This window comes from Medicago sativa, chromosome 7 (assembly GCF_051527215.1).
Source record: "Medicago sativa cultivar Bolivia chromosome 7, Bolivia_mono, whole genome shotgun sequence".
Taxonomy (NCBI): domain Eukaryota; kingdom Viridiplantae; phylum Streptophyta; class Magnoliopsida; order Fabales; family Fabaceae; genus Medicago; species Medicago sativa.
This window is the reverse complement of record NC_140755.1, coordinates 94226030-94237238: the sequence shown is the minus strand read 5'-3', so window position 1 is coordinate 94237238 and position 11209 is coordinate 94226030. Positions and strand designations below refer to the sequence as shown.

The 11209-nt window shown below is 35.9% G+C and overlaps 1 protein-coding gene across 4 annotated transcripts; it reads right to left on the bottom strand.

Annotated features, from left to right (window-relative positions):
* Nucleotides 1-2708: 2708 nt before the first annotated feature.
* EIN2 (NRAMP metal ion transporter family protein) lies at nucleotides 2709-10744 on the bottom strand. 4 transcript variants are annotated; one of them, XM_085731114.1, is made up of 8 exons: nucleotides 10471-10744; nucleotides 9209-9985; nucleotides 8437-8523; nucleotides 8209-8319; nucleotides 7926-8135; nucleotides 6556-6741; nucleotides 3803-6469; nucleotides 2709-3500 (listed from the first exon to the last, which is right to left on the bottom strand). In XM_085731114.1, the coding sequence occupies exons 2-8, from the start codon at nucleotides 9497-9499 to the stop codon at nucleotides 3120-3122; spliced, it is 3933 nt and encodes a 1310-aa protein (XP_085587240.1). In that variant the 5' UTR covers nucleotides 9500-9985; nucleotides 10471-10744; the 3' UTR covers nucleotides 2709-3119. The 4 variants fall into 4 exon arrangements, with proteins under 4 accessions (XP_085587240.1, XP_085587241.1, XP_085587238.1 ...); XM_085731115.1 differs by lacking the exon at nucleotides 10471-10744 and adding an exon at nucleotides 10134-10190; XM_085731112.1 differs by having other exon boundaries at nucleotides 8209-8523.
* Between the last annotated feature and the right edge of the window lie 465 nt (nucleotides 10745-11209).

Below are 11209 nucleotides of genomic sequence, written 5' to 3'. Positions count from 1 at the left end.
ATTTGAACAAAGAATGAAAACATTGTAAATAATACAAAGAGTAAAGTTTTAAAGGAAAAATGATGTGTAAACTAAAATTTGGTATATATCCCCTTAATATATTTTTTGGTGGTGGTTGGGGTTTGAACGTCAAATCTTGCATATGTTATGCATTGTTTCTACCAACTTAGCTAAATATATCCCATTTATATATAAATATAGATAGATCCGCTTTCCACAATTAAAATATTACTCCCTCCGGTCCTTTTTACAAGAGACAAATGTGTCAACTAAAGTTGATGTATTTGGTTCAAAATGTAGACCAAATACATCAACTTTAGTTGACCCATTTGTCTCTTGTAAAAAGGACCGAAGGAAGTAACAAATAACAAGTCCTGCAGAATCCAAAAAAAAAATTAACAAGTCTTGCTCTTGAAATTAAAGCCAAAATCATCCAAAGGAGATGAACCCTCAAATTATGTTTTACTATATAAATAAAATCTTTTCTTAATAGCTAAAACGGGAAATAATAAAACTAGATTGAAGAAACGTGTTTGGGTATTCTGAGCCCACACCGGGAGTTTAGTATATCAAGCACACAGAAATAATTAATAAATAACAATTCTTGCTTTCGAAAGATAAAATCAAAACCGTCCATAGGAAATGAATCCTCTGTCTATGTTTTTCTATATAAAAATTTAGATTCAAAACCGTTCAAAAGAAATGAATCCTCGAGGTATGTTTTACTATATATAAAAAACTTTATTTATTAGCTAAAACGAGAAATAACAAAACTAGGGTTGGGCCATTCTGAGCCAAAACCGGTAGCTTAGAATGTCAAGCACATAGAAATAATATAATGTTCACGAATCAAAACAACAGTTTCAAGTCAAAATCGATATCATTACTTTCAACCTACGAGAAAATCAAAACCGTCCATAGGAGATGAATTTTTCGGCTATGTTTTACTATATAAAAAGTTAAAGTCAAAACCGTCCAAAGGAGATGAATCCTCGATTTATGTTTTACTATATAAAAAAAACTTTTAGTATTAGCTAAAACGAGAAATAATATTTTTCTCATGTTACCAAAAAAAAACGAGAAATAATATAACTAGATTGCATAAGCATGTTGGGGCATTCTGATCCAAAACCGATAGCTTAGAATGTCTAGCACATAGGAATAATACAATGTTCACAAATCAAAACAACATTTTCAAGTCAAAATCGATATCATAAACTTTCAACCTACGAGAAAATCAAAATCGTCCATAGGAGATGAATTATCGTGCTATGTTTTACTATATAAAAAGTTAAAGTTAAAACCGTCCAAAGGAGATGAATCCTCGAGTTATGCTTTACTATAAAAGAAAAAAACCCGAGAGCTTGGATTGCATAAGTGTGTTGGGGCATTCTGAGCCAAAACCGATAGCTTAGAATGTCAGGCACATAGAAATAATATAATGTTCGCAAATCAAAACAACATTTCCAAGTCAAAATCGACATCATAACTTTCGATCTACGAGTTTCTACGGCACATGGTCAAGGTGAAATGACAACCGCGGCGCCAACCATATATAGTTGCAAATTATATATTTGACAATTGGATGCATAGATCGATTATAGACGGGTCGGATTATGCTCAAATTAACTTGTTATTAGACATACAATTGAAAATATTAGAGGATGTTGAGATTAAATTCAACTCCTATTCGATATGCACTTCCTTCACAATTCCAAATTGATAAGCTCTTATGGAAGTTTATTATGAGAAGTCTCAAGTGCAATTCATGAAACAATTTTACATTAAAACAGCTCGTCTGAAAAAGAGCTCATTTGGCTAGCAACATTCACACTATCATGTAATGTATGCTGAGGGCATCTAGGGTTCAGATCTAAAGGTGGTGGAGCAGAGATAAAGGGTGGTGATGGTAACCTTGGGGTGAAGGCCTTAGTTCTGTTGTAGGTGTGGATGATGGCTCACCGCAATGGAGGATGGTGAGGAGCAAGAGATTCAACATATAGGCAGTTTCATCCCCTATGACGACTCTTCAGCAAGTGGTATCAGAACACTTGGGAAAGGCCTAAACATGGTGGGTAGGAACCAAGTCAATCTTGAGAGGAGCTAGCAAGGACTAGGGACGAGTTGCCACTTGCCACAAAACATAGACGTTAAGGGAGAAAGTGTGACCCACACTTACAAGGTAAGTCCATGTTTTTTTTTTTTTTTTTTTACTTCTTTTACTTACAATATATAATGTGTGAAATATTATGTGTTCAATCCATGTTTCTTTACTTCTTTTACTTGCAATATATAATGTGTGAAATATTATGTGTTCATTGAAGTTCTTTTTTTTTTCTTTTGTGAATGATAAATGTTAGTAGTTAGTTGTTAGATTAGTTTTTTCTCCTTTGTCTATGATTGAACATAAGACCTCCAACTCTTTAATCCCTTAGCTCATACTAGTTGAGCCACTCAAACCCCATGTTCATTGAATCTTAATATCCACAAGAATTTAGCTAAGCACCTTTAATGAAAATTTCTCTTCCAACCACTCTTTTTTTCCTAAATGCTCAAACCCAAGACTAGTAAGAAAACAGAGTGCAGATCACCAACATAATATTGAAAATATATCATGTAAGAAACTCTGGAACACCATTGAATTTGAATAGCATAGTCTGTAATATCACACAACAACAAAAATTTGTATGTGATCCAATAATCCGAAATTTTGAAAACAAATCAACCAATTTTGGACTTGTATAAGCATTATTTTTCAGAATTCATTGCGAAAACTTTCAAACAACAAAATTTCGGTGTTTATACAAAAGTTAATCAAGGAAACAATCGGGTCAAAACTTAATTGTCTCCCTGCCTTCTATCCACTAACTAGATAAGCAACGAAATCCGAACAAAACAAAAACAAAGTGGAAATATTTTCCATCTAATTGTTTTTAACTTGGTTTTTGCCACAATTGCATATAATTCTTTCCTTATATGTATGTAACATACAAAGATAAAATCAGCTGCAAGGAATCTGATACACGGAGGCAGTGCACTCCTTGATCTAGGTATGAGCTGCTTCACAGTATAATTATAAAACATCCCCCAAAGAAACCTGATTTTGTTAAAGCAAAATGCTATTGGCTGTATGATCCTGATGACGGGATCTTGCGAGAACCAGTCCCCTCCTGATTGCCAACAAGCTTGTTGGATGATAACCTTCGCTTGTACCGTTTAAGAACGGATGCCAAATTTTCCTTCCCCTTTGGGAAAGCCACCTCACCAGCTGCAGTACCTGTACGTCCTTTCCTGCTAGAGATAGCGATCTCCACATCTTTAATCAGCTCAAGCAACGATGATGCAGTAGTGTATTTTCCCCGGCCTGGTTTTACCGTTGGGGGTAGCATCCCGTTAGAAAGAGGGGGGCTTGACTTTTGCTGGTGCGTGGTTGGAACTTGAAGGCAAAAACATGGGGCCGAAGGAGTACGAGGCTTTGAAAAAGCTGGTTCGATGATGCCCTGTACATTAAAGCAAGATAAAATAAAACACAGAGAAAAGACATGCTAGGAACAATACAATGAGTGACGAATGTCTGATATGTTGGACCAAGTTCTCCAAGCAATAGATCAACAACAAATGAATACCCATATTTTAGGATTTGAACAATAGAATACCACTTTAAGAGCATATAAACAATGTATGTTTTCTCCTTTTTGAGACAAGGAACAGCCAGCAATCCGTGACTAGCGCTCATTAGAAAGCACAGCAAAAATATAGACATTCCGACTATTCACAAAAGCAAATTATTCAGATGATTTACCTGGAGGCGATTGAGCACGTAGGTGTATTTCCCCCATAGCTCTGGCCGGCTTTCCAAAAGTGACAGGTCAAGAATACGGTGGATACACCACACCCCAAAGCTTATTATTAAATCTGCTCTCCATACACATCCCTCCCCACAGTTGGGAACTGAGGAAACCGAAAGACTAGAGGCATTTGCCTCGTTGATTTTCATCGAAGAAACAGATTTCTTATCAGAAGGAAAATAATGAGTGTCACCCATATGAATACCCTGATTCGTTTCCCTAGCTTCAATTTCATAAACAAACTTCTCCCTTGCTGCTACACGATCAATCAGATCCTCATCAATTCCATCATTCTGTTTAAACAACCAATCAGATCCCTCCAGTTTTAAGAGCTTCATAATGGTAAGTCTAACAGACTGAAGAAGTTTCCCCTCTATATCCTCAAATGTAGTTTCTTGAACAATTGCATTAGGCCTGCTTCCTGCACCTTCCATTGCAACATTATGAATTTTATCAGCAACACCAAACTGCTCAAAAGGCTGTCTAGACCAGAGGGATCCAGTGTCAAAACCAGAACTCAATTGCGAAGAGTGTGCCTCTCTGTATGGAGAGACTTCATCAAAGGCCAAATGAGATCCTCCGGCTCTTGATCCAGAATTTGAAAACAAAGATGGTTCATACCCCATCCTGCCAGCAAAACAACCATATCCAACAGAACCATCCCATGGTGCATTCTTATCAGACACATAGCCAGCTCTGTAAGGAATGGAGTATCCTGAAATGTCCGGCAAGCTGTGGTACTTTTTAGTGTTAACTGAACTGACTGTATTAGCTGCAGCTCCAGGGGAGCTAGAATCATAATTGGACCTCTCAGTTTGTAGTTGGCGATTTCTAGAGACAGCTACATTTTCAAACCCAGGGGGGTGGCCTACACCTGAACCATTATGCAACTTTCTTCCCAAAGCGAATGCAAGGGAATCCCTATAGTTTGGATTACCTGTGGAAGGGGACTTCAGTGATGACAATGGCATTGAACCATTTATGTTTTCAGAACATCTATCTTTCACACCCCGGCTAAGATAGGATGCGGTCTGATAACCATGTATTGTAGCAGGCTGATAATCCCAGGCCTCAGATGAATGAAGATTGCGAACACTGGAATAGCGCCTCTCACCAGAATCACTGAGATTGCGGTTGGAACTTTGTACATATGCATCCAATAACTGAATGGGACTTGCCCGCACTGAGGAAGAACTCCTTTGAAGACCATATGAAGACTCTGAATTACTTTGCATCCTAGGCTGCTTGGAATAGTCATACGGGCCAGCGTTGATTAAATTGTCAGAAGCTCTACCACCTACAGATACTAAGTATTCAGGATAGTCCTTTCCACATGCATCCATTTTCTGCAAGGAAGCGGTGGGTTTTGAATCTACTACCATCCCCAGCAAAACATCAATTTTCTTGGCCTTCGCTGCCTGGGTTGCTTGACCATGGAAATCATAAAGCTGTCCCCAAAATTCATCAAGAGTAGCAGCTAGCTGACGTCTTGCAGCACGTCCCAAGCCTTCTATTCTCGATAGACTTCCAAAGCTACCACCACCGTCATCACTTTTCCCACTAATACTCCTGAATGATGGAGGGCCTTCTGATGTTGATGATGGGGCATTTGCCAAGACTGCTCTGGATGATTCTTCAGTTTCCCATGAGTCTACATCGTCATCATCCCTTTCAACATTAGAATCATCTTCAATTTCCACAGTCTTCTCAATTGGAGCATTTGTTTCAATGATAGTAAACGTGTCTTCAAGTTTAGAATCAGTACTAGAACTATCATTAGCTACAGTTTTTGATACTATCCCTGAATCAGATGTGGAAACTGATGGTGCAACAGAATGATTCTCCTTTAAAGCATTCACCAGGGGATCAGGTTCCATTACAGTTTCAGGTAGATCAGGACGAAAACTAGCAAGTGATACTTCTGGGTACTCTAATGACCTTGCCAAAGCTGGTTCTGGTTCGTCAGCTTGGAAAGACTCATCTTCATGACCCACTGTTTCAGTTACATGTGATTCTTCACCACCAACCAGCGGATTTAGTACAGCCTCTGGCATATCCCAGTTTAATTGAATGCTGGCAGATCTTAAAGGAGTGGTTAGTAACCGAAGCATGAAACATATTGATAAAAAACCAGCAATGAGAAGAACTGAATACGAGACAGACACTCCATTCCCCACATTCCACCTCAAATCATCCGCCCATTCACTATTGCCAAATAACATTTCTACCAAAAAGAAGATATTCAGGCCAAGCATCCCAAGGAATATGGTCAATGCCAAAAGCTCCATAGACTGGGAGATCTTGTGTGCACCCATTACTGATCTAGACATGGCAACTCGAAAAAGAGGAATCACAGACGACGGAAGCTGCAAAGCTACTAAAACCTGAGTGATTATAAGTAGCTGGTACATCCCTTCAGCTCCTGAACTCCAGACACAATAAAGGGCGGGCAGCACAGCAATCACTCTAATTGTCGCATAATGAAGCCAACCTGGTATGTCTAGTTTTAAGAAACCGTTAACTACAACTTCTCCGCCTAAACTCCAAGTTAATGCTGTAGTTTGATTGGCAAGAAACAGAATGAGTGCAAAGCCAAGCAGGGCTATTGGGCTGTGTAACACCTGCCACAAGAACCGCATAATTATATTTTCTTAGAATGCGGGAAAGAAAAAAAATTATGTAAATCAATTATGTAGGTAAAGGATACCTGTTCCATTGGTGACAGCGCATCCTGAAAAGTACGCAATACAGGACCTGTACTGTAGAACTCATTTGCTGAGGTGGTCATCAGAATATTATTTACCAAGTAAAGGCCACTGAAGACACATAAGATGGCCAAAAAATGGTTATGACACAATGCATCTTTAGAAATGTTTGCTGGTCCCTGATGCCACTGCAAAAAGAAAATGAAATATCAGATTGACAAAACTCAAAACTACAACAAAAATGACAGAACATGATATGCAATTTTTCCCCTCTAGGTGCATGACTGATGAAAAGTGTGAGAAATTATCAGATCAGAGAAGACATCTTATGAGAAAAATCCACATTGATCAAGAGATTGGTGTATTTAGTTATAATTTATAAGAAACCTACTGGGGAACTAACACTAAATTCTGTATGCAAAAAAAAAACTATCTTTGAAGGAACATAAGTTTGGGAATTTGTAAAACACCTTTTTTCCCATTTAAAATGTACCATTACAATGTTCCAAGTTCATTTCCTATCTTCCTCTTGTAAGACACTACTGATGAACATCCTCGTAGTAAGAGAATTGAAAGGCATGAATCTAAAAATCCTATTAAATATTTATTAAAGACCCTTCATAACTATTGGATAACAACAGGTACTAGTCCAAACAAATACGAGCCTACAATTTACGTCTCCACTAACAAAAATATCTAAAACAATACTAATTTTTTTTTTTTTCTGCATGGAATTTCAATTTAAAATTGTTTATGGTTCATGCCTGTCAGAGAGCCAATTTCCAGTCATCCATTAATACCAACAACACACAATTCCTAAAACCATACTTGAGACAAGTAAAAGGATACCATAATTTACTTGTATCATATGGATTTCTAAAAAAAAAAAAGAATTTTAAGCATCTTTTATTTTGGTCTTGACCATTCAAATATGCAAGTGCACAAATAATATTCAAATGTTATTAGACAAAACGAGGATCTGGTGATGTAATTGTAGCGAGACAAAATCAAAAGAACCACTCGCTATACAAGATTCTTGAAACAAGTACACAAAACCAAGTTAGAATAATAAGTGATTACAAAATTTAGCTTTCCGGAAAAAAGAGAAAATTAATGACCAGTAGCACTCGATCCTTATCGATTTGATCAAAATATTCATTAAAAATAAAAAAACTCCAGCAGTAAGGCAATCGCCCATGCAAATCTGGTAATTTATACAACAGTCAGACGTTTCATCTTTACAAACAAGCAGAAGATGAGATGCAAATAAACCCACACACAAATAAAAGATATTTTCTTGTAAGCTTGCCATAGACACAGACATTTCAGTACATTTGCATGAACGAAAATCGAGAATGAGAGGAAAGAATACCTGTACAATAGAAGAATGAAGGTAAAAGTTGTGAGGCACAAGAGTTGCTCCGAGAAGACTCATCAGCATAAATGCACTCTCCCCACTTAACTTTATTAGTATTCCATTCATGGAAACTGGAACTTCTGATTGGATGAATACTCCAAGTACAAAAGAAAGTAATACAAAGCCTGCCACAAACTGTCCTAGGAATTTTGCCTTCTCAATGTCCTATGCAAAGGCAGTATAATAAGTCTAGTGTTAATCAACAAGGTATGGTGAATAAGTGAAGAGTGATACTTACAAAGAGGACAGCAAGAAGAATATGAAAAACAGCACCAGTGGCAGTTAAAAAGACACAGGTGAACAAGTCCCACCCAAAAATAAGATTTAATCCTTGTGCCATGCCCAAGATCTTGCAAAACAGTTTAAACCACAGTTTCAAGTCAAAACCAATTTGACAAATAGCAGATGACCATGTGTAAATCAAATTCATAGGATATTTAACGTTAACCAAGAGCAAGAGAATTACCATGTTAAGATCTAGCATAATCACGGACAGTTCTGCTTGAATTCCAAGGAGAAGGCATGTCCATGTATCATATTCATCACTGCAAATCTTTAGTTAAAAAATGAGAAATTAGTATATAAACAAAGCATACAAACCAAGTACATTCATCAAATTCTATCTGAGCTTGCTCATGTAAACATCATATTTCCTACATGAGATTGAAGAAGAAATACAGAAAAGACAAAAACCCGCAATAGACTCGATACCAGTTAAATAAGCAGACTGAAGAGAAAACTACTCAGTCTGGCTCACAATTCACAACCGCCACAATTGGACTAGTGTCAACAGGGTAAGAAAAAAAAAACTAGGAGCATAAGAAAGAAACGTGGGGAGGAACAGGATAATCTCGTTCGTTTTATTTAATTATACTTTTAAGATGGAAGAAGAAAAGAACAAATATCAACGTAACAATACAATTTCCAATTCCATATAAACTTCCAAATTTAGTCTGTCAAAACTCAATTAAATTAACAAAATGCACCGACAGAAGATTGATATGAACAACAATTAATTTTTAAGGTTCATTTCTTCTTGATATGTGACTTCTTCTCAATAGCAAGGTGCTACATTAAATAGTATAATATAACTCGAAAAATTGTTGGAAAATAAAATCGATAGGTTTTATTCGGGGACAGGGGTTAAAGCAGTTCAGAGTTCAAGAGCTTTTCAAATATAACAATCTTACTACACGATCAGTGTAGTTTTATTAACTCTAAAGTGAATGACATGATACCTGAGCAAGATCTCGTTCAGTGATTACACCAACCCTTGCAGATAAGTACTGACAAAAGATAGCGGCAAAACTGAAAATTAGCGTAAAAGCCACCAGATCAAAACCAAACCTCGCACCACCTTCCATACTTGCCACCCACTTTCCAGGGTCAACATATCCTATCGAAATCAAAAGCACGGGTATAACAGCCGGAAGTGCGCGAATAAGAAAACCTGGAGGGGGATTAGTACTCAATGTCTCTGCCTCCATTTTACTCTTCGTCTGTTCAGAACGCAACGCCTCTGTTTCCATTTTCCTCTATGATACAGCCCCAATTACAACGCCCAGAAAAATACGACAAACACTTTGAAGTAGCTAAAACTTTCAACGACCAATAAATAATTATACAATTATATCTCAACTATATTTCTATCGAAAGACTATCTATTACAAGCCAATCTTCGAAAAATAAGCTGCTCCAGTTTAAACTATAATTAAGTCAACTTATAAAACTTGAAAGGATTTGCAATTTGCAAACAATTTCACAAAAAGCGTATCCCTATACCAGCATCCTATCACCAGCCAATAACAAAATCAACTGTTAACTATGATCATATGATACAAATCTGATATTTTCGATCAAGTCAACCTATGTCCCATCACACAAAAAATTCACAACACCCCAATTAACAGTTTCAATCAAAATTGATATCAACCAACCCTTTTCACAGAGCTACGATGATCCTCAATTATAGTCCAAGCAACGATCTTTTCGAAAAACGAATCAATTTTGAAATCCTGCATCAATCAAATTGATGAATATAACAACATCAGTATCAAAACAGATTAATACTATCAGCATTAAAGAATCAATAGTTATAATTATCCCAATTAGATTACAACAATTAATGCTATGAATTTATGAAATCAAAAAAAAAAATCATACTTTTTGAGTTTAACCGAAGCAAGTGTAAGCAAAAAGAAAACAACAAAACTTAATAATGAAATAATGAAATAAAAAATAAACCGACTTTATCAAAAAATCATGAGAATCAGAGCCAAAGAAAATATCTTACAGTAAATAAAAAAAGTGTTTTCAAGTTGAAAAATGAAGACAAGTGGCGAAAGATAATTGAGTAAAGAAAAGTAAAACCCTTAACCCTACACAGTGAAAAAAAAAAAAAATGAAACAATCAATGAAAAACGAAAGCGTGGATCTGATGCAGGTGGTGAAGAACATTTGCACAAATTCCAAGGTTGATTATGATTATGAGTTTGATTACCGTAGAATTAGGGTTCTGTGATTTCTTCTGCTACTATAATCTCTTGTTTCTGCGAAGTAGATCTTAGAACAATAAAACTTTGATGGAACTATGGTTCTGATAATGATTTTTAATTTTATATAAGAAGAGTTTTTGATAATTGATGGATGATACTATAGTTTAATATTATTTTATGTGTACTATTATGAAGAGAGAGAATAAGGATGAAAGGAGTTATAAAAATAATGAAAAATTATTATGTATGGGAAGATGAAGAGAGAGAAAGTGAAAGTGTACTATGTATGTGTGTGTTCATGTTTAAGTGCTAAAAGGAGGCTAGAAAGCTCTGAATAAAGACAGATATAGTTTTTCTTTATTTACCATAATGTTCACATATCACTATTTTGTTAAAACAACATTCTATTTGATTAGTTAAAATTCACATCGAATCTTATCAAATCTGTATTAGTTTTATACAATTTGATGAGATTGATATGAATTATAATCATTAAAGAGAGTATCATTGCTTTTTGATGTTATTGATGTCTTTGTTTCTTTCTCTCTTTTAATTAGTCATTCTCTTTTGTATAAATAGTTTATTTTAAGGGAAATGTTAACTGGTGCTTTCGAGACACCGGTTAAGGACCTTAATGATAATTTTTTTATGAAAGTTTGTGTAATCCGTGCATTGGAAATTAAAAACTCTGACATTTTGTAAGAATAATTACTTAATTTGTCTCCGTGAGCTTAACTCAGTTGC

Coding starts and splice junctions, on each gene's coding strand:
- EIN2 (XM_085731112.1), bottom strand. CDS start 9,499: ATGGAAACAGAGGCGTTGCGTTCTGAACAGACGAAGAGTAAAATGGAG. Junction 8,524..9,208: donor CTGAACGAGATCTTGCTCAG/GTATCATGTCAT, acceptor TTTTAACTAAAG/ATTTGCAGTGATGAATATGA. Junction 6,742..7,925: donor TTCATTCTTCTATTGTACAG/GTATTCTTTCCT, acceptor TTCTTTTTGCAG/TGGCATCAGGGACCAGCAAA.